Raw genomic sequence first — 23,797 nt, 5'->3', positions numbered from 1 at the left:
TTTTATCTCTAGATATACACTGGGGTTTTTTATTTATATTTTAAACAAATATTAAACCATAAATTAAAGAAAAATAAATAATTTTTATGTATTGTACCATTAATTTCATGGAAAAAATATTCCATATGATTAAGTAGGCTTGCTGAATATTCACTTACATTACTAATGCTGTACATATCTCAAAGGAAAGAAGTGGCTTTGCTGGATCCAACTCATTGATAAACATTGAAGCCCACTTTATTGCAAGACCTCCCTCTCCTTAGAGAAATCTTAACACTTGTATTTCATTCGCTATAAGACTTGCTTTGTGTAACTGTAGCCAGTGGTCTTAATTTTGTTGTGTTCTACAGATGGGTAGGCAGCATGCTGATTTATGTCTTAATTTATTCAAATAAATAATTTATATTCTGATAAATTTCTGTAGTTCAACTATTCCATAAAACACTGTAGTTAGATGGTGTCAGGGTGTGTGCATGTAGTGTTAGGAGTTGACCCTTGCATTGCCTGTCTCCAAATGCAAGAGTCCATATACCATTTTGTATGTAATAATTTCTGTTTTTTCTTACTGCTTATGTCCTAGTGAAATAAGTATCTTTTATGCTCTGACAATACTGTAAATTTATATCGTTTATTAGTTACCTATCAAAGATCCTCTTGTAGATTGGGAGTTTCAGGCGTCACCCATTGCGACTACATTTCACAATTTTAGTGCATCTGGCCATTATGGACAAAATTGAACCCTTACAAAACTCAGTGTGTTAGCAGATTTAGGATATTGGATCCCCACCATCCAAATCTTTCCATCCCCCTATCCAGATCTTTTTATTGAGTTTTTCAAACTGCATGAAACTCATTTAGAATTCTAGATATCATTCTGGATTGCACATTTATTTTTGAGAAACATATCCAATGTATGCACAGAATTTTGGCATACTGAGAGAGCCTTTCAAGTTATTTTAGAAATATCATTTATATGATTTGAACGTTGTTCACATATCTGGTCTTCATGAGCTGATTTATATTTTAAATTGTTGGACGAAACCTTAGTTATGCTAAGGTTTTTATCCCAGATCTTGTTATTAATCTTGAGCAGTCATTCAATTAGCTCACTGTATATAGTTTATAAAAATTTTGGAGCATTCTGCTTTTTTAACTATTGTACTGTATTATAACAGTAATAATAATTTAATGGGCGAGAGTTTGGGTTGTGAATTTATAGGGGACATTTAACAGCTTCACATTTCTATTATTTAATGTGTTCATGTTTGTTCTCAGAATATATTGCACAGTTATCTATTTGTAATTATGTAGGTTCTTAGATTTATATATTTAATAGTTATATATTGTATTTGGATACTTGACTACATTAGTCAAGAGTTCACATACCCTTTCTGTTGTAGGTTAGCATATCTTGTTGTAGCTACCAGATGGCACTGTATTATTTTGTGTAGATAATTGAGGTTTTGCATGCTGAGTTTATTTTTGTGATTGTAGAGATCCTTTTTTTTTTTACACCAGATACTACTAGCAGCTCTTTGATCTTTTTTTGCCAACTGGTTGGATATACAAGTACAATACAGTACTGGTAATTAAAAAAAAGTACAGTTGTGCACCACACACACACATATTACGGGTGGCTGGTATGTTGTTGTTCCTCTGCATTTAAGGTAACAATTTCATTGTACTTGGTTTCTTTGTTCCAAGGATGGCTGGCAAATGTCACTGAATTATAGAGGAATTTGTTCCTCTGCTTCTTTGACAATACTTTGGAGAAATTTGTCAGAACCTGAGAACTTGTTTTGGTGTAAATTTTTCATTTTTACAATTCCTTGTGTTTATAATTACTTTTCCTTATAGCCAGCCTAATAATAAAACTACAAAAATCTATTTTTAAAGGTCTAAGGAAGATTCCACCAAGTTAGTCTTGATCTTTGAAGGTGTATTAAAATTACCTTCTACCCAAGTACAGTAGTGAATTGGGCTAAAATAAATGTGAGCTTTGTTAGTTGTGTGGAGACAATTTACTGTTTTACAAGTTTGTCGCATAAATGCAAATTTGTTTTATTAATTATGCCTTCCTCCTGATCCCTCTGCATAGTATATTTATACATATTTTAATCTTGCAAAGTTTGCCAAAGAAAAGATGAACTTTCTTGGGAATGTAGTCTCACTTAAGTATAGATAATAACTTCAGTTCACTTGTAAATATTTAGTATTGTAATCTAAGGCATAAGAGATTTATATATATTAAACTTTAAAATTATTTTTAATATTTCACTGGATATTTCCATATTAAAAAGAAAAATAAAAAACTTTCCAGTGATCACAGGTTTCTAAAACATATTTTACTTACAAACTAAGCCTTGGACAAAAATATTTCAAAAGACTGCTTGCTTTTACTTTTAGTCATGTATTTCATTTGTCACATAATGTATGCATCTTTTTCACTGTATATAATGCACCATTTTTGTATACTGTGAGTACCTAACTTATTCAAGTGCATAATATAACATTTCTCTCTAAGCATCTTATTTGAGTTTGTGAGAGATGGAAAAAGTAGAGATAAATAATTGTATTTGTACTATACCTGTAGTAAGCTAATTTTTAAAAGCACTTCAATTAGTTCAGGCTAATGTAGCATCTTTTTCCTCTTATGAAAGAGGAAGATGAGCAATTCCCTTCCAAATTTAATTACAGTTGGAGTTTAGCTTCTTTACTCTAAATTATATGTTGAAATAAGCAGTAATAAAAACCAAGCATATTGTTTTACTCTTTTAATATCTAAGTCAGTTGTTAACGAGACAGCACTTGACATTTTTGTCAGGTCTTTTAGGTGGACATTACTTTTTTACCCCTCATTCCCTTTTATAAATTAAAACAGTCATAAAGGCATTTAAATGCATTTGGCGAAAAACCTAAAGAACCTTTGAAGGTAAGGCATCAAAAGACATCAGGAAATATGTTGCATTATAGTGTATACTGTTACTTTAACCTAAATTTACAGTGTTTTTATTTAAAGGGTTGTTTAATCTTTATAGATATATAAAAGTTACTTCTGTTTCAATAAGAGGGTGATTCAAGGGACATAGCTCTTGTACTAAAGTGTATGTTGCAGGGAAAACCATCATTTTACTGTTTGTTTCACGCAAACATTTTGTATGTACTGAAAGTTTATTTTCTATAAATTATAACCAACATTGCTTTTTTCAGCTCTCTGACCCAGGGAAAGCTACAATATACAAATTCCGGGCACCTTCTGTATCAGCTGCCAAGTCATGGATATACAACCTTCAACAAGCATTAACTGAGAACATTCAGAGACCACCAGAGAACCTAATTACATTTGAATAGATCAAGAGGATTAGTGGTGTCTTTTGTTTCTTCAATAAGCTTGTATGTGGTATGCTCAAAAATTTTTTAATTTTTCCACATGAAAGTGTGTTCTGGATAAGAACAGAAAAAGTAGTGTATTAAATGTTAAAGGAAGTGATAGGGAGGCTGCCTAGCAATCTGAACTAATTGAAAATACATGTCCTCATTGAAAAGCAGTGTGGAGTAGTGCAGCTTCAAAGAAAGAACTGAAGAGCATGTTAATCTCTTGTAAATGAACACAAGCTTGTAGTGTCAAAAGCAGTCTCTAGTTCTAGAAAGGATTATTGAGAAAGTAATAACAGGATTTTGATTAAAAGTTTGTCAGTTCAGAAAATAAAGTTGCATCATATGAACAGTGTTAATATGGCAACAGCTAAATGTGGGTGAACTGTAAGTTGTGGGACACTTGTCGAGTGCCTGTGAATAACATCCCTCTTGCCTTCATGATCAAAGGAAACTTATTATTTACGTTTGGGCCCACTGCATCTGCCAGATTGTGGCCCATGTCCATGCCATATTAGGTGCTGAATTCTGACCAACAACTTTTGTATTACTGTAATTTGATTCTAGTCCTTAAATGACAAAATGTTCTGCCAAAGGTTATTTAAATGTGTGTGTAAAATCTGGTTATTACAGGTCTAACAAAATCAAGCAGTAATGAAATGGTTTGTCAAGTGCCTGATTTTTCTCTATGAAGGGCCACCATATTAATGGCATTAAAGTTATTAAATTCACAAGAATTGGGATAATTTATCTATACTTCCTGTCAATATAAATAGTTTTCTTACACTTCAGGAAAAAAGAAGGTGAAGCATATTGATTTTTCTATTTTTGCCTCTTGTAAGATGATAAAAATGAAGTACTGTACAGTACACAAATTTTTGTATGGCATCACTTGAGACATCAAGTGTAAATAGTTTATTACAGATTGACTATTTATGGCAGTTGGACCTTATAGTACCTTACTAGATATAATGGTTATTGTAAAAAATTCTTTATAATCAGAAAGAAATGAAGATCCTACATTATGTAAAGCCTCTATACCAACATGATTTATTGAATGTTATACTCAGGTGAGTGTCTTGAAGTACTGATTTGTCGGCCAGTTCGTCCTTGCTTGTTAATAGTACTGTACTTCAAAAGCGTTTTGCAATAATATGAAAGTAAAAGTTGGGATAATGAATGTAAGCAGAAATTCATGTTTGTATATAAAATAAACATCAATGTATACTGTAGCTGTGCTGCTGTCAGAATGATCTATTTCCCAAATATTGGCTTGCTCTCTCTCAAGTGTGTGTTTACTACACAGCCTTAGCTAACTTGTTTTTTGGACCTTGCTTACTTTGTGCAGCAGACAATGTTAAAAGCTGGCTATATTTTCTCCTAAGGAGAAAAGGTCCAAGTTATCCAGAAAGTGTACTGGCAATGTGCAGCATTGTGTAGCCTATGTAAGAGCTTTGTACTGTATTTTGTCTCCTTGACAGTGTGTAATTGGAACTCCTTACCTTAACCTGTGGTGAACTGCTACACATGTATTTGCTCCTGTTAGTTATTAATCATGGCTTTAACCCAAGACAATAAATTTTAGGGCTTTTTCAATGAGGTATATTTGTTTTTATCATGTACTAAATTTTTTGTCAGCGGAGCATTTTTGTGTATCACTGTAGCTCTAGAAATGAGATCCTAAGATTATATGTTATAGATAAAAGTAGAGGTAATAATACAGTTAATTTACCAAAGAATAAAAAAAAAATTAGGAAATTTGCACTGTTCCCTTTTCTAATTTGTCCAGTGTACATTTTAAAACCATCATAAAGGCCACTTCACTCTTTTTAATATCTAAATCATTTGATTTTAGGCTGTGAAATATGTAAAGTTTTTTATGCGCATTAACATATTGTATCATACTTCTATCTGGAAATTCCAGATGATTGGTTATCATTGGGAATTCCCCTAATAGGTTTTTAAGCTACTTACCATGAACCACTTTACTTAGCCAGTAGTAGTAGTAGTTTTCAGATTTTATAATTTTTCAAAATGGTTCATGTACATGATGTATATAAAATCCATAACATTATCGTTACTTAATACTCATTCCAGAATTTGTATAGATTCTCTCTTGTTTTGGGGAGATGAATCCAGTATTATCAAGTTTCATTTTTGTTTTGTTTTGTACATGAAGTTCTTTTTCACAATAGTCATAAATTGTAATTTAAGCTTGAAAGTGATTGTATGGTGTTGCTTAATGATAAAAAATAAAAACAGAAAAACATGGTAACTCATCCATATACTGTGAGGTCAGACTGAAAAAAAAAAAATTCATTGGCCAAACCATTTTTTTTTTATAAGCTTAATACCCTTTCCAGATTGTGATAATTCCTTTGCATACATTCCTCCTAACAGTATGTTATTTGCAACTTCCATTACCATATTGCGTTTGTAATTTAATCTATGTGAAAGTCTTACTGTTGTTGTGTTTTTGGCCAAATGAAAAGTGCCTTTCTTTAAATGGGGTCTAATTCTTTTGCGATAAACTTGGCATTACCATTTTGCACATTATGTAAGAATTACTTGAAAAGAAACCTTAAAAGCAAGGCATACACTGTTGCAACATATCCCATGCTTTAACTAAGGAAATTGATTTTGTGGCTATTGAGGTTATCTACATAAATACTGTCACTTTGTTCAATGAGTGCTCTTAACTCTGTGGCAATAAAATGGATCTTTGTGCATTGGCAGTTTATTTACAATAACCTTCCACTATTACATTAACAAGTGAAAATATCTTGAATATTTAAATTTCAACAATCATAACTTAAGTGAAATCATAACTTAATAAGTGATAGTAACTTTTTCTTGAAGAGAACTGATTGGTACTAAAATTTGTTTTGAGGTAACCTATGCCAGGCAGATCGACAGTAAAAGCAATTGCTTTCCTTAGTCACAGAAAAAAATTAAATTTTAATATGTTCATTTTGAACAGTGTGAAGACCACTTTAGTATTTCAAAACCATGTAATAAGCAAAGATTGTTGAAAATCCACTTAATGTTACAAAGCCTATTTATTACATGTGTTAAAATAAGTTTTGCAAATTTTGTCATCAAGTCAAACTTTTTATAGACTATTATTACTGTGTAACAAAACCATGAATGTTCTGAATCTCCAAAACTCGGCTCTTAACTCTAACATTAAGGGAACTCAAATCGTCACAAGCTAAATAAAATGAACTCAAGCAAAAAATGTTTAAGATAATTTGCATTTTTCCTAGATATACTGTACAAACCTGAAATCTTTAATAATGACTTTGGGCATTTGCTCATCTGGTCATTAAAGTTGCATGGTTGGATAGAGGCAAGATTATAATAAAAGACTTCAGTCTTGTGTATCTGGGAAAATATCAATTATCTTACAAATTTTCAATTGGTGTTTCATGAGAATACAAATCTCTGTCTTTTATACAGAAATTCACTCCTTTGGCAGAACTTATATGAGATCATACATGATATTGATCTCCCACCTGGAAATGACAGTTTCCCAGTCATGCAAGCAACAGCAAGGTAAGGATGACTACTGTGACCTCCTATACATCTTGGCATGTGTGATGTCAAGCATGATAAGGTCCATGCCAGAGTGGGGCTTGCTTGTAATCTCACACTAGGAAAAAAAGGACTAAAGGTTTCAATGTAAGAAGGGAAGACCAGCTCAAAAGGTGGCCTATAATATCATGAAACCCCAGATGCTCATAGTAAAGGATCTGACAGAGGGAGTCACATCTTACTAAAGAAAGCCTAAGATTGGAAGCTCTGTTGTATAACACCTGAATTTTGCACAGCAAGTGAGAATATGACCATTGCCTACTGGGAGGAAGGAGACAAGAGGTAAAAAGTAATAGTCACCCTTTTCTCATCCAACCTTAAGTGAGATGCTGTTCTATCCAGTGAAGCTCGAGTAGCTACACATTGAATGGCCACCGCAGGCCCTGGGGAGAACATATCAAAAGGGCTCGTGGCCAACGTCCCTCCAGTAGAAAAAGATAAAAGTTTGGTTGGGTTTCAAAAACTTGTGAGGAAGGTTTACAAGTCCTTCACCACCACCACCTCCCCCTCTGCCACCTGTCCCTTCAGGATGTCATAAAGTACAGAACTGGCTGGAAGAGATATTGAGGTGTGTAGACAATCTTCAAGAGGCAACAGACACATTAGATTCCTGGCTGGAAAAACCTGGCACATCAACAAAGACTACCGTAGTACTTGTTTGTGGTTCTAGGATGAAGGACTGAGTTTCCAAAGAAATTGATGGCGATGGGCTTGCATGCACAGGTGATGGGGGTCTGAAGCAGCTGTCAAAGGTACTCCTAATGAAGAGAACAATTATTCTGCTTTGCAATCACCAGCTGCTAAATTTCTGGGGCTGTTTCAGCCAACTCCAAGGCCTTGGTGAAAGAGGTGCAGTCAATGCATTTGGCACAATAAAGCCATCCAAGATCCTCCTCACCTTGCAGTTTGTAGGTTATGGTGCATTAGAATTGTTGTCCTTAATGGCTTCAGGGACTTCTTCCACCATCTTGCCAGCATCAACAACAGCAGCTATCTTACAGTTGGACATCAGCTGTAAGCCAGGATCACCACCATCATCGTCCAGCCACACTCATACATCATCCTTGGAAACACTGCCTCCCCTTGTGAGCTGGGCACTAGTTGTTAACCTCGAAGGCTTGGAAGTTGATCAGGCCTTTTTCTCCCTTCAGGATACAGTTCTATGCGTGCTCCAAGGTCTGAACAGTGACATCCTTCCAGGCAACTGCAAAGTTGTAGGTGGCAAACTTCAGCGGGTACTGTACCTTCAAAGATTCTACTCTAAAAGCAAATGGTGGAGGTTGCTTGAGGTGATTTTCATAAAATTGCCAATGCCTTTCATTTCTCATACAGATGCTGGTTAAAGACTTAGGAAGCCTCTGAAATCTGTACCAGCTCTGAACCAGCAGATGTTGGTACTGAAGATCCAGAGGTGTCTCACCACCATCTACAAGCATGCTCTCAGTGGGAGATGATTTAAATGCTCATGTACACAATCTTACTCCTCCACGATGAATTGATTTGAGCATTTTAAGGCTATTAGGCTTTGCTGAAGTGTACACATTTTGTTAAGTTTGAAAAAAAAAACAAGGCTTTGTATAATCTCAACATCTGAGTTCAGTCTGCACCCCATGAAGTGTGAGACAACTATCAGCACAGTCATTGCTTTCAAGCATTTTGTCTTAATATACTTCAGATGTGGAACCCAAGTCAGCTTGCTATCAGAAATCTATCCAAGAATCCTAGTTTCACCAACACATGGGATCCTCTGCCCATGTATGAACAGAACTGGATCAGGATGGAATCCCCTTATATGGCAAAAGTGCGTGGTTACCATTTTACTAGCAGAAAATCTAAAACCATTCATCTCAGCCCACTTTACTATATTATCAATGCACAATTGAAGGCAGTGTTCAGCCACTGCCATCCTTGTTGCTGCAAAAGATATCAAAAGGTTGTCAACAAAAAATAGTATAAGTTACATCAGTTGGAATTATTTTGGAAAGTCCAATGATTGGTAAGGCGAACAAGGTTACCCTTAAAGCACTTCCTTGTGACACTCCTCCTCCTTATTGAATACATCTGACACTGTTGCTCCATCTTAACCTGAAATAGCCTATTCTTTAAAAATGCCTTGATAAAGAGGCAAATTGCTGCTCAGGTTACATTCATAAAGAACCCTCAGAATGCCTTATCTCCATGTTGTATCATAAGCCTTCTCTAGCTCAAAGAAAACAGTCACATGATGCTTCTTGTTAGCAAAAGCTTCACATATGAAGGTTCCATTTGAATCAATACATCAGTTGTGTAGTGCATACTTTGAAAACCACACTGAAAAAACAGAAGCCAGTACAATACCGTACAGGAGAAAATCGACCAGAATAGTCAATTATTACTAATGCCATGTGTCTGCACAACACGGCGTGAAAAAATTCTGACAAGAACAGACTTTCTAATGACAAGTGTTACTTTGTTTATTTTTAAATGCTGATTGTTCCTAATGCCGCAAAGACTAAGCTAACTCTAACAGTAGGGAAGATTCAAAAAAAAAAAAAAAAAAAAAAAAAAAAAAAAAAAAAAAGAAGAAGACTATTATTCATCCAGCAAAGCCACCTTCGCTGGATAAAATTCACATTAAAACCCTCCAACGTTTCACCAAGGCTGAGTGTGATGCTGCTCCAGTGGAAGGCAATATGTTAGGACATAGACTGATGACTCCACCTGTGCGCAAGCAAGTCTCATCCTCAGAAGTACACCTTTCTCTGACCACATTAAGGCAGGTGGAGTTGTTTGTAAGAACCTAAGGTTAATAAATTCTAGGAAATCAGAACATTCACTTCCTCCCACACTACCCCTGTAAGCAGAAACCAAGACAGCCAGAATAAGGGCAGCATCTCAGAAGCTAACCCAGGGTCCAATCAACGTACAAAACCAAGAGGCAGAGAACTACCAGCCTTTTTACTTATAGTAAACCCAAATACAGTGGTACCTTGACATACAAGTTTAATTTGTTTCGAGACTGAGCTGCAAACTCAATTTGCTTGTAAATCAAATCGAATTTCCCCATTAAAATGAATGGAAATACTACTAATCTTTAACAGCCCCCCAAAAACACACCAATTTTTGTTGTTAATTGTTTTTAAAAGCAAAAATGTACTTCATGTATAAAAAATAATACATAACAAAAGTGAATGTAAAGAAAGACTGGTTTTATTAAGTGTACTTTACTTAGAAGATCACACAAAGACGCTGTCAGAGGTAGAGCAGCGAGATGAGAGGGCTAGTGAGTGTCTCAGTGGGTACACAGGGTGGTGGTGGGAGGGAGGAGATTGGTGGAGGAGGTTTTTTCACGTCATGCTCTATCATTAACTTAACTTACTCACTACACACTTAATGCTGCATTGCTTAATTTAACTTGCACACTGCATATGCTACACTATCACTAAACTTAACTGCTACTTTTTTTTTTTTTTTTTTAATCATCATCTTCATCTTCTTGATCGCTATACTTAAGCTCTACTTTTTAAAAAATTTTTATCTTCACTGAATTTTGCTTTTTTCGCCACACTTTCCTCGCTTTCACATGCAGGGCATTACACTAAAAACCTGTCCAAGGGGTTTGTTTCTTCCTGTCTTTGAAAATTTTTCAAGAATGAGCTAGGAAAGTATCATTACAGTACACAGCTCCGACGCATGACCTCTTGCTACTTTTTCAGGGTGTTTCTTTTCAATAAACAACAATTTTCTCCTACATTCCCAACACTTCCTTAATCTCATTTTTAGCAACCTCCACTGACACTTCCTCCTCCTTTTCCTCCTCCTCCAAAACCCGCAAAGCCTCCATACACTGCTGCTGATGTAGCTCCTTTAATTCCGCCGTTGTCAGTTCCTCGTTGTGCTCCTCGACGAGGTTGTCAACGTCTCCTTCATTCACTTCCAGGCCCATGGACTTTCCGAGGGACACAATATTCTCCATCACTAGCTCTCCAGGTTCAAATCCTTCAAAGTCCTGTTCAGACACAACCTCAGGCCACAGCTTCTTCCATGCAGAGTTTAAGGTCCTCCTTGTTACACCCTGCTGGGCCATGGTGATAATTTTGAAGCAGGTCACAATACTGTAGTGATCCTTCCAGAACTCTCAAAGGGTGAGGTTTGTGGTCTCCATAACCTCAAAGCAGCACTTGAACAAGTGCTTGAAGAGCTTTTTGAAATTTGAAATCACATGCTGGTCCATGGGCTGCAGGATAGGGGTAGTGTTGGGTGGAAGGAAGAGGACCTCGATGAACTCGAATTCTTCTAGATGTTGTCTGTGAGGGCTGATGGGTGCATGGGAGCACTGTCGAGGACAAGAAGGGCTTTCAGGGATAAGTTATTTGTGGTAAGGTAATTTGATGGTAGGGCCAACAACCACATTTACATACTGGACCATATCCCTGGTGACACACACCTTTGAGTTTGCCTTCCACATAACCTGCAGATTTTCTTTGGTTATCTTGTCAGACTTAAAAGGCTCTGGGGGTTTCTGAGTGATATGTCTTGTCACAGTTGAAGACTGCTGGGCGACATATCCTCCTGCTTCTACCAGTTCGGCAAACCTTTTAACAAACTCCTCAGTTGCTTTCACATCGGCGCTTGCTGCTGCCTCACCATGCCTGACAACGGAGTGAATACCAGTCCTCTTTTTAAAATTATCAAACCAGCCCCAACTGGCTTTGAATGACTCTTCCGATGCCTCATCCTTCGATGTTCCTGCCGTCTTTCGCATCAAATCCCCATTGATGTCTCCTGCCTTCTCACAGATGATGCTCTCCATCACAGTATCTTCCTGAGAGCTGCTTCTCATTCAGCCACACCAACAAATTCTCCATCTTTTCATAGGCAGAGGTCCAGAGCTTTGAAATGATCTTAATGCCTTAGCTGTCGTTATAGCCATTATCGACAACCGCTTCAAAATGGCACAGATCGTAGTAGTTGTCCGGTCGTACTGCCTCGTCATGTCGTTAACATGCACACCTTGATGTTTTTTTTCTATGATTTCATGCTTCATATCCAAGGTAATCTGCCTTTTCTTCTTCTCAGCACTGGTCTTAACACTTACTTTCCTAGGACCAATGGTGAAAACTAAGAAATTACATGACTGAATATAAAATTTAGGCCAAAGGCCAAGCACTGGGACCTGTGAGGTCATTCAGCGCTGAAACAGAAATTGACAGTAAAAGGTTTGAAAGGTGTAACAGGAGGAAAACCTCGCAGTTACACTATGAATCAATTATTAGGAGAGGGTGGAAAGTAAGATGGAAGAATATAAACAGAGGTACAGTAAACTGAATGAAAGGGGTTGCAGATAGGGGCCAAAGGAACGCTGCAAAGAACCATAAGTAATGCCTACAGTGCACCGCATGAGGTGCACTGATGGCGCTACCCTACTATGGGGTCCAAAATACAGGGTCACACTGTCCAAAATACTGTACAGGGGCACAGCGAGAATAAGTGAGATATGCTAAGAGATGCTGCAGGGATGCTCGCACAGCAACAGATGGTGTCTCCCAGGCCTGCTGGCTCAGCTCAAATCTCAGCTCGCTTCCTGAGCAAAAAATCGCTCATGCACTGCCTCGAATCTCGGAAAACTTGTACATTGGTAAACCCATAAGTCAAAGTTTGACTGTATTTCACAAATGGGCTAATCCAAATGAGTCTGTTTAGACTCCACAAAGTTATAAGACCCTTTCCCAAGCAAAGGAATAAGGTATGTCAGACTGACCTGGTCAGTGCTTCAAAGGTCATGGGATTGAATGCCCACAAATCATGAGCAAGTGAAATGGGCCGAGGTTAGAACTGGATTAGCAAGTACTAGTGCTGATCTAAGGTGAGCAGATACTTGCATTTCTGTGACCATGCTAACCCGTGACCAATTCTGAAGGATTTGGATTGACATAGTGCAATGGGGATGATTACATGGACATAGATGTTCATGTGCTTCTTGCCAAGAGTTTTCTTGCCTTTAATAACAGTTCAAGATCATTTGCTGAAGTAATTTTCAATCCTCAACATTTGTTTTATAGATATATCTTTGGGAAAACCAATCTGGGTTTTGTGAGTGTTGTAGTAATTTTTTACGCTTAAATAATAACTCAACTATTCAACAGATTGAAATTACACACATGTACACTAAAAGTAAACTTGGAGTACAACAAAAATTTGAGAATGATTTTACGCCTCTTACTGGACATGTGCACTTGTGGGGTAAGTAGCCCTATACAGTAGTGACATGTGTTGCTTTATAAATTTTATTCCTGATATTGGTACTACTATCTTGTTAATTCTGAAGTTTTATCTTGGAAACTGTTGAGTTATCAAAGTTACAAGTCCAGCAAGATATGAGAATAATCACATGATCTGAGACTAATCACATGATCTAACTTAGCCAATGTACATTTTGTCACAACAAGAAATTCACAATATGTCTCCTGCACAGATAACACCCTAACATGTAATGAAACAGAAAAACTACTGTAGCTAACACATTCCCCAATGGATTGAATTTTCTGCCAAAATTCCACCCAAATTTGTTAATGCTATGAAATTCCTTAATATGATTAATATTGCTTATACAAGAAAAATGGCATCGCCAAAAAAGCCTGGCAAGAATAGGCTTCTGTTTACTAAACCAATGATAGTGGTCACCACTTACAAGAGGCATTCAATATTAAATCAATACACAACAGCTTATAACATGTAGAGGATAAATGAAAATTGTGCTAAGGACTGCTTTTTAATACTTTACATAAAATAGCCTTCAGTAGTTTTTAAAAAAAATTACATCAAGAACAATGTAAAATATGCCATCTATAAACACAAAAACTATCTTTTCAATAAAGACTATGATTTTTTTTTTCTCTAAAAATACAAAGAGGTACTGTCCAAGTACATAATATCTAAAAGATTCTTTACTTTGCATAGGTAATATACATTCATAACAATTGGTTGTACTGTATGGACTAACAAATATTAGGTCAGTCTTTCCAAGAATAAAAATAAGAAAAAAGTTCTTGCTGAAACTGGAAAATCTTCAATGTCAACAAACTAATTAGTCTAGGAACATTTGCACTTGCTCTTCCACTGCAACACTATCAATGTCTAAATGGGCAACTGTGCTCCTGAAGTTCTTCTGGTCCACTGAACAAACATGTGCAATGGATGCAAATGTAAGTCCTCACAGGAAAGTGAGAATCTATGTGCTCCATCAAAACATTCATATCTCTGGTTACAAATTCACAAAGCACGCAACGGCAAAGACGTGAATTAAGTTGCTGCAACATATGCTGTCGGTTTCCAGAAACTGATCTGCAACAGAAATACAAAATATAAACAAAATGAAATTTAAATACTGTATAGTGACATTTTAAAAAATTTAAAACTTGTCATGCTTACCCTGACTGAAGTCTGGGGACTCCAGAAGCCCTTGATGCCATTCCTCCTGTTGGATTAGTAGTTGCTGTTGCATTTGCAAAGTTAAATTCACCTCCAGAAGCTCCTAATGCCATTCCTCCTCTCAAATTTGTAGGTGCTGTTGCATTAGTCATATTAAATTCACAAGATGAACCGATAAATCTTACAATGTCAGGTAAAGCAGCAGCTCCAGAAGCCAAATTGGATGTTGCCCCAGTATTCTGAACAGCTTCGATACCATTTACAGCGTGACCATTGGCCACACTATTTGAGCTATTCCATGTATCATGTTCAGTACTGGGACTATTTTCTTTAGGGTATTTACCACTTGGCTTGACACTAATGATATCAGATGCCTCTGTGGTTGCATCATCAGTATCTTTGGTATTAGTTGAAGTAATTGCTTCTCTTGTCAAATCCACTGTCGCACTAACACTGGGAAGTAGATCATTCCTGCTGACTGGATTGCTAGTTTCATCATTTACACTATTTAAAGTTTCATTTGCATTGACATTTCTTTCTGATGGAGAGGCAACAGTGACATTAACTCCAACTGCTGCTGTTGGATCTGTATATAAACTCATATTGCTTGTCAAACTTCTGGTACCACAATTTCCACTGGAAGATATGGACAAATTAACTGCATTACGAATGGCTGCATTTACCATTGCACTTGGAAATATATTTGCAGCATACCCAGGAGTCATTTGGTCATGTGGCTGCCTCAAATATCTTTCTCTACTTACAGGTACACTATAAGGTTCATTTCGTGACTGTCTTAGACGAGACCGAAAGAAATCAACAGGCCCAGGAAAGCCACTTTTTCCAAATCCAGATCCAGCACCTGAAATTAAATATCAGGATAACTTTTAAAACTATAACTGAAAATTCTTTCCAGAGAAAAGCTACTTAAATCAGTCAGATTTGAAGCTATTTTCTCGTGATTATGTACCTGTGATGACTTAACTTCTATAATATGAAATGATTTCTGGAAACCTCTTGCAGAAAGCCACACACTGGGATCTAAGCAATTGTATTCTGCAACTAATTAACTGCAATAATTTTCCCACAATTAGCATTGCAATCGGTAATGTAAGTCTCCTCTAATTTCCTTTAAGAACTTTTCTTCACCTGACACTGGTATGCATTCTGTGCCTGTAAATGTACTAAAGGTTCTTCACATCATACTATGGCATGATTTGATGCTACAATCATTCCCAATCTAATCATCTTGAGGAGCAAAACGGACAGAATACTGGAGTCTTATCCCAAGCCAGCCCATCCCTGGAATCACTGGGACAGTTCTAAGATATATTAGTCCCTAATGACTAGTACACCGATATCTCGGGTCAAAACATTATTGGGCGATTGACAAGACCAACACAGTTATTTCTGGATTGAAAAATGAACTCCAGAGTTAAGCTAAGTAGTATTAGCAAGTAGTTAGAAGAGCTGAGCAGCAAGTTGGAATAAAAGTCAATATGAAATACTGTAGAAGGAAATAATGAAAAAGATAAATGGTACCGATTCTTAATCAGCCAAAATAAAGGATTCAAGGACAGATGATACTGCCCCATTAATGCATGCAATCAGGAATTAGACCACCCACTACTGGTCGCAAAGATCTCCCCCAACAACAAGGATGCCAATTAACTAACTTCCATTATCCACAAACTGAAGTACAGTAATCAGATTGTGACTAGCATGCACACTATGCCAAGAGAAAAATTGTTTCCTATCCACACTACTGTTCTCATGGGAACTGCCCTCAAAGCAGCTTTGGACCATTCTATGATTCTTGATCACAGACATAAAGCACTTGACAAATTTTTACAACATACAGAGCACTTACCTAGAGGGAAGTTTGGGCAAGGTGGAAACCCATTGAAATGGCCTCGTAAGCCCCAAAAACCTTCAGCACTTCCACTTGCAGGTCCATCTGATCTACTACTTTCACCCTCATTTCTGGCAGCAGCACTGCATCCAAACTTTGCAGGATTGTCAGCACTTGGCATCTGTGGTACTTCACCTAATCCTACATCATTAACACCTGAATTCATTCCAGGCATATCAGTTAATGGACCATGAATTCTACTGTTGGCTAGTGCTAGCATTCTCCTTACAGTTATATAATCAAGATAAGACTGCTGCATCTCATCCCTATAGGCTGGTACTGAAAAAATAAAGCACGAAAATATAATATTGTATAATTTATCAAACTGATTTCAATTTAGTACCAAGAACTAATTTTCAATATACAAAACACTGTATCCCTTCTAAAATACATTTCCTCATTAACCCGCCAAGAAAACAGAGCTACATGAAGTACACTTCCAGAATTCAAACATTCATACATTTTGTATCCAAAGGACTACAGTATTTAAAATAAAAAAATACTAATCTCATGTTCACTGTTCACTGCAGTATTCAAGAGCACAATTAAAGGCAATATCAGAAAAACCCTAATTGATGACATGTTTAAAATTAAAATTACAATATGAATTTACAAGCTAAGTATCAAAAACAATACTACATACAGGATAAAGAATTCAAAAGGAGAACTTACCATGGTTTACACTAGTTTTCAAACACTTCACAGGTATTAAGTTAATCACTCTTGGCAATTGAGGCAACTGTGACATACAGTAAGAAACTAAATATGCAGGAAAGCAATTCTTCTTTGCCCATGAGAAACTTGACTCTCTCTACTATGGCATCTAGCTTCACCAATGAGCGCAAATTGTGAATCACAACGTGACATCTCTTCTCAGGTTTTGGGCAAGGTGATTCATGAATGTTGGGCTTCGGTCCAGCAGGCAACTGAGAGGTTCTTTTCTTTTTTCTACTTGCTTGTGTCTACCAGCCCCAAATCCCCTCTTGATCATTCACATCCTCATCCACGATGGGGAGTTGGGAGGGGAGAGATAGGGTCGGAAGACTCATGAGGGCTGGTGAACGTCACTGAAGATTTATCTTCCACTGGAGACACTGGGGAAGGAGAGGAGGTTGGGAGTCCATCGGTCCGCCCCGATAGGTCTATAGGTAATGTGGGAGCTTCATCCGAGGGAGGGAGGGCAGTTTCCTCTTGGGAGGATATGGCCATCTCGACTTCACATCGCACCCTTACTTCTCTCGTGCTGTTGGGAGGCTAGGAAATAATGGATGCCTCACTCAAAGGAGTCTGGTGGCTTGCTGTGCGAATGTCTCATATTTCCCGCACTCCTTTGATCACATCCCAGATCCGTGAAAGATTGTTATTTGTTTCTACAGTTTTAAGACTGTCAAATGATTCCTTTAATCCTTTGATCATGTCCCAGATCTGTGAAAATTTGTCATGTGCTTCCTCAATTTTTTCTGAGGTTTTGACAGTTTTTTCTGAGAGGGATTTTCCTGTTAGAAAGGCATTTTCTGCCGTATGGTACACTGCAGGTAGGCCTAGATCAGCAGGCCCCTTTGGAGACAGAATGCAAGGGTCATCGGCGTAGATTTCCACCAAGCAGATCCTTAGCCACTTAGTGATATATGATATTTTCTTGAGAGAGGATAAGTTTTTTGTGGATCTCTCCTGGGGAATGGTTTCTGGTATCAGGTCTTTGCATTTTGTGTATGCAGCATTATTTCCTCATCGGAGAAGGCTGCACTGATAGATTGTTTAGCAGACTTGACATTGGAATGGTTCGACTGGTATTGTATAAAGTAAAGACAACTGTTCGCGAGTACAGAACTTGCGAGTGGGGCACAGGTATCGTTAGGTGCCAGGGTCACTGGCACGATGGTTGGAGGTTGGTCAGATGACAGTTTTGTGGTAAAGGGAGGGTCAACACACAGCACTATTACCCATTTCCCAGGGCCAATAGGCTTCAATTAGTTGAAACTTGAGAAAAATTTTGAAGGCACTGACTGGGGCAGAACGTAGATTAATACATCTGCAATTACACAACACTATCTGGCTTATGCGCTGGGTATTACATCGAGGCACTATTAACACATTGCCTTCTATGCAAGGTATAATCACCGAGGGCAAAAAACCTTTATTGGTAAAAAAAAAAAAAAAGCACGAGACTTCCAACATGTCCGCCCCCGACACCATGGCTGAGCTTTGTTGTTTTCATTACGAAATGGACTCAGCAGGTAATTCTAGAACAGCAGCAGGCACTACTGGTGATGGTCTGGAACTGCCAAGGGCAGCTTGGGAAAGAGACAGGCAAAGACAAGCGAAGAGGAGGGTGACAGAAACTGATGAACAGAGGGAGCAAAGCTTGGCTGCTGGCAGAGGAAGGGATGCACAAAGGAGGAGGAGGAGGAGGAGGAGGAGGAGGAGGAGGAGGAGGAGGAGGAGGAGGAGGAGGAGGAGGAGGAGGAGGAGGAGGAGGAGGAGGAGGAGGAGGAGGAGGAGGAGGAGGAGGAGGAGGAGGAGGAGGAGGAGGAGGAGGAGGAGGAGGAGGAGGAGGAGGAGGAGTTTCTTCCCTGAAGGGAGGTGGAGCCAACAGTATGGTAGGCTAAGTTTGGGTTTGTATGATGAAAGATGATTTGTGTGAATTGATTGTTTTGTTTTTGTTGTTGTTGTGATGCTTTTTTATGTTTATTTTGGGTTTTTGTTATGAATGTCTGATGTATGTTTTCATGTTTTTTTCCTTTTTTATTTGCAGTTTGCTTGAGTGTGATAGGGTAGAGTAATTGGCTTCCCTTCACCTGAACCAGCTTTACCTGGGATAGGAAATGGACACTTGGCAACTACTAAAGCAGTCGAACAGTTGGTGAGACCCAACCATTTTCAAGTTCCGCAGAATGAAAGTTATTATATCAGTTACTTAAGACAGTGACTGTCCTAAATGGGATCAGGGTTAGAGAAAGTGCATTAATATCTGTTGGCTGATTTTATTGTGAATGAGATCTCAGATTCTCGCTTGGAAGGAGAGAAGGGTTTTAGTGTAGAAAAACACTGCATGAAGAAATTCCAAAGTAATTTCTGCCCTCAGCTTGGATGGGATAGCTGAAATAAACTCTGTAGTGATCTCCAAAATTGTGTGTTGACTTTCATGGTTATCTTGCATTATTCTGAGGTGAAGTGCTGAGAAAGATAAGGAACTTGAATCTGATATATGCCAGAGTTGGATCATTTACTGATAATATTTTGACTATTGATAGTATTAAGTTAGGCTAAGTTAAATATAGGAGAATTGTTTAAGTAAACTTTAGTGGTAAGTAGGAAATGAGTCAGGTTAAGTATTGAAAGATGATAATTGCTAAACTGTGGCAAATGTAAATAAAATTAGAATAAGGTTCTGTTTGAAGGTCTTCAGGCCACTGTACTATTAAGGTTAATAAATTAGGTTAAGGAAAGTCAGGTTTCATTTAATAACCTTCTGATCTGTTTCCAATATCCTGCACCAATTGTGTAAGAGAAGAAAGCCCCTACAACAGGAATCCATTTAGGAGCTGAAGACAGCTTCACAGGATCCTGGAGTCTTCAAGGATTTAAGACATTATAATCCAATGGGCATTTCTCCAGAATGCTTCAGGAGCTGAAGACTGCTTCAAAGGATCCTAGAGTTGTGAAGACGTCTTTCAAGAATAATATTTTAATAGCTGTCCAAAAATTTTCAACATCAAGTGACCCAATGGTATATAATAAAGGATTTTTGGCTGAGCTTTGTTATTTTCATTTTGAAATGGACTCAGCGGGTAATTCTAGAACAACAGCAGGCACTACTGGTGATGGTCCAAAACTGCCAATGGCACCTACACCAAGATATGGCCAGCTGTTTGTATATGACCAGAAGGTAAACAGGGCTGGTGCTGCCCATAGACTTTTGCTAACTATTATTAGCATGGTTGATTTACCTGTGGGTATGGGTATGGTACAGATATGGGTATGAGCATGGTGCAGATGTGGGTATGGGAATGGTATAGGTATGGATATGAGTATGGAATGGATATGGAAGTGGGTATAGGTATGGTTATGGTAAGTATATGGGTTATGGGTATTGGTACAGGTATGGATATGGGTATAGGTATGGGAATGGTACAGATATGGGTATGGTATGGGTATGGTATGGATATGGGTATGGATATGGGTATGGATATGGATATCAGTAAGGGTATGGGTATAGGTATGGGTATGGTACAGATATGGGTATGGGTTTGGGTTTGAGTGTGGAACGGATATGGGTATGGGTATGAGTGTGGAACCGATAAGGGTATGATATGGTATGGATATGGGTATGGTACATATATGGGTATGGTATAGACATGGGAACTAGCAAATGCGAGTGATAGCAAGCATCTAATTTAACATTAACAGTGACCTCAGGTTTTCTGTTTTTGTCTAAGTTGTGAATTACTGCCCTTACTATTTTTTATATTGCTAAGTATAAACTTAGTTTGTATTTTTATTGTGATAGTGTACAGTAATTTCCTTTGGTAGTTCTTGAGGAAGACTTTCACACCTTAATGTACCTGAGTGAGCTGGGATGGTAATTCATGTAGTCCTATATGTTCTCTTTACACAAAGACCTACATTTCCAGTGCCTTGTGTGTTTCAGTCAGAAGTGTTCCCAATATATATACATACATGTGTGCAAGTGTGGATTGGTAAGTCAGTTACTGGTTCTTGCAGGTTCAGCAGCGTGTGTATAACAAAGAGTGCGTCTAGTGCTGCAGTTCATGATTCTCAGACACCTTATCACACTCTGACCGCAGCAGTCAAGTCTCTAGCCCTGTCTTATGAAAACCTCTATTAGTCATTAACATGCAGAGTAAGAAGTCAACCATCTTCAGCCTCAATCTAATTTTTTTTTAAGAGGACTTTATCTCCTTACAATCTCCCAATTGCCCCCAAGAGGGATATTCATGTCTCCTAGTCTGCTGCTCCTTTACTTTCTGCTTTTGTTCCTCCCTGTGTTGCAGTTACACCCATCCTTTCCTCAAAGTAGTACTCATGACCTTTCCTCAGCATAGTAATCTCAGGCCAGTCAAGTAAGCAAAAACACTGTGTATGCAGGAAGGTGTTGAACAAGCAAGAATAGGACCTCAACAGATGACTCCAAAGCAATGAGACAGTAGCAAAGTGCAGCTGGAGTGACAGACTGAGATTATTTTCACTGTTAGGTCAAAACTGCAGCAAAGAACATTTCTTGTAGAATAGCAGAAACCTTTGTCTCCAGTCTGGCCAGGAATGTGTCACCTGCTGAATGTATGGTTATTCAGCAGGGATTACTGATTTTTCCTTCCAAGTGGTCTGTTCTCTCACAATTCTAAAATGTCCTGTAGCAAATGTCAGAGATGCCCTTGCTGGATGTTTGACCAAGACTATAACTATAATGCTCTCCACAGCTGGACCCAGAGGTTTGGTCATTAGATGCCATGCAAGTCTTGGGAAGGCCTGGATGTATGAAAGTTTATCCTATTCAGACTGCTAGGACATATTGGAGAAAATGTTACCAACGATTATATGGCTCATTTCCCCTTGTTGGCCATAGCAGGAGTGGTTCCCAGACCACCTGGATCTTGTTGCAGACTGTCCCAGGCTTCCTCCAGTTGAGAGCAATTTCTGAAGATATGCTTTCATTCTCACATTCATCCATAGTTACTGAATCTTCATACATGGTGGTTATTCAGTTAGTGGCTTTTATGAAGACACTAGAATCTATCACTGGCCCCAGCAGGATCTCTACTACTGCAGCCACTTACCAGGAACAGTGGACGAGATTCACAGCTTGGCGAGGACAACAGAGTTCTCAACCATTTTAGGCCACTGTTCCCATGACAGATGACTTCTTTCTATTGATGAATAACACCACGCAGTTCTTTCCTGGCTGTTGTATATAATAAACTTTACTGCTCAAGCCTCTCACCATAGTTCCTCCAGTACATGTTAGAAATATTTCCAATCTATTTCATCATTTTGGGGTCAGTCTATTCAAAGGGCCCCTGTTAACCCCCAAGTTGAGACTGGTGCTGCACAACCTCACCTGGCCTCCTTATGAACCCCTTTTTGGGAGTTTCCTTTCTGGATTTGATCCTCAAGACTGGGTTACTGATTACTCTCACCTTCTCTAAACTGATTAGTGAGCTCCTTGCCCTTTCAGGTGACTTAATCTCATTCCTGACTCAGAGGTTCTTGGAATATCCCTGGATTTTGTGGCCAAGGGTCAGTCTTCTAGTCAAGGTGACTCATTCTTGGACTCACTTGCCATTTAAGCTAGAATTAACTATAAATCACATTTACCCTGACAAAAATTTTATGTACATCGATCAGTCTCCACAGATTAAACTCTGAAGTTGTACCTTGGCTTTGAAACAACCAATTTTCTCTTATTTCCCCAATTAGATCTTGCATGAAAAGTCATTGTTGTCATCTTCCTGTTGTGCTTTAGAAATGACATTTTTATAATAAAATTAAGTTTTATATATGTATACTCACCAAGTAATTACTTAGCTAACGATTATGCTCGCACAGCATCCTAAATTCAAAATTCGTGAGAACGCGTCAGTTGCAAAGCGGGGGGTGACAGGCCCTGCCCACTGCAACGGGAGGGTAGGAGTGACTTACCACTAGTGGCATCATTCTATTTTATTGCTGCAGAGTCCATGAAAAAAGGGGAGGGGGGAGGGCTCTGATTCGGTAATTGCTTGGTAAGTATATATAAAACAATTTTATTATAAAATGACATTTTTATAATAAAATAAAGCTTTAAACTGTATATACTTACCAAGCAATTACATACCTAACAGCTTCCTATCACGGCAGCCCAAAAATTCATATTTCCCCATAACGCTACCATCGCTAGTGTAGGTGACAGGGTTCCGCCCGCTATCAAGACTGACATGTACAACTCAGCAGGAAACATCAATTCATTTGAGCCAAAATACGTCCATCTGTGGGGAAGGAGGGAGGGCTCTGATTATGTAATTGCTTGGTAAGTATATATAAAACTATTTTATTATAAAAATGTCATTTTTAAATAAGTGACTTACCAAGCAATTACTGTACATAGCTGACTCCACATCGAGAGGAGGCGGGTTAGATGGACATAAAACTAATACAAAACATTCAGAGATAACAACTTCGAACTGGAAGTTTGCTAGCATTGAGATAATGCTTGTTGTGCCTTACCTGGTAAGAGAGCTGCTACAGGTAAATACTGCCTCTGGTCGGTGCTCATCTTAACCTTTAGAGGACATGGCTTATTGGCCAGAGTCACCCATACTTCAGTGGGTACTTTGCAGCTGTGGAGGTACACTGACAGCTGACAAAGACAAAAGGAGGTGCCCTTGCCCTGAGCATGACCAGAATAAAAAACAACAGTGTCACCTACACCACAATAAAAACTAAACCACCAACACCCCAACCATAAAAAATCTGGTGGGTACTCCACGTACACTTGTACCCCCAATA

At 38.1% G+C, this 23,797-nt stretch overlaps 2 protein-coding genes across 21 annotated transcripts in view; one reads left to right on the top strand and one right to left on the bottom strand.

Annotated features, from left to right (window-relative positions):
• The window catches only part of LOC136825475 (ras-specific guanine nucleotide-releasing factor RalGPS1-like), a 195,931-nt gene extending 189,827 nt beyond the window's left edge, over window positions 1–6,104 (top strand). For all 18 annotated transcript variants that reach the window (XM_067081994.1, XM_067081996.1, XM_067081992.1 and 15 more), the window contains one exon: window positions 3,211–6,104. In XM_067081994.1, the coding sequence (XP_066938095.1) occupies window positions 3,211–3,351 (141 nt within the window). In that variant the 3' untranslated portion in view covers window positions 3,352–6,104. The remainder of the gene's footprint in view (window positions 1–3,210) is intronic.
• Window positions 6,105–13,707: 7,603 nt separating this feature from the next.
• The window catches only part of LOC136825474 (uncharacterized), a 49,186-nt gene continuing 39,096 nt past the window's right edge, over window positions 13,708–23,797 (bottom strand). Inside the window, exons 3-6 of one of the 3 annotated variants that reach the window (XM_067081977.1) lie at window positions 23,127–23,277; window positions 16,250–16,570; window positions 14,380–15,241; window positions 13,708–14,292 (exon numbers count right to left, since the gene is read on the bottom strand). In XM_067081977.1, coding sequence (XP_066938078.1) covers window positions 14,079–14,292; window positions 14,380–15,241; window positions 16,250–16,570; window positions 23,127–23,172 — 1,443 coding nt within the window. In that variant the 5' untranslated portion in view covers window positions 23,173–23,277 and the 3' untranslated portion in view covers window positions 13,708–14,078. Of the gene's footprint in view, window positions 14,293–14,379; window positions 15,242–16,249; window positions 16,571–23,111; window positions 23,278–23,797 lie in introns of all 3 variants that reach the window. The other 2 variants (XM_067081978.1, XM_067081974.1) reach the window with 2 other exon arrangements.

Source organism: Macrobrachium rosenbergii, chromosome 37, assembly GCF_040412425.1.
Source record: "Macrobrachium rosenbergii isolate ZJJX-2024 chromosome 37, ASM4041242v1, whole genome shotgun sequence".
Lineage (NCBI taxonomy): Eukaryota > Metazoa > Arthropoda > Malacostraca > Decapoda > Palaemonidae > Macrobrachium > Macrobrachium rosenbergii.
Note: the sequence above shows the minus strand (reverse complement) of the source record. Positions and strands in the feature narration are given on the sequence as shown.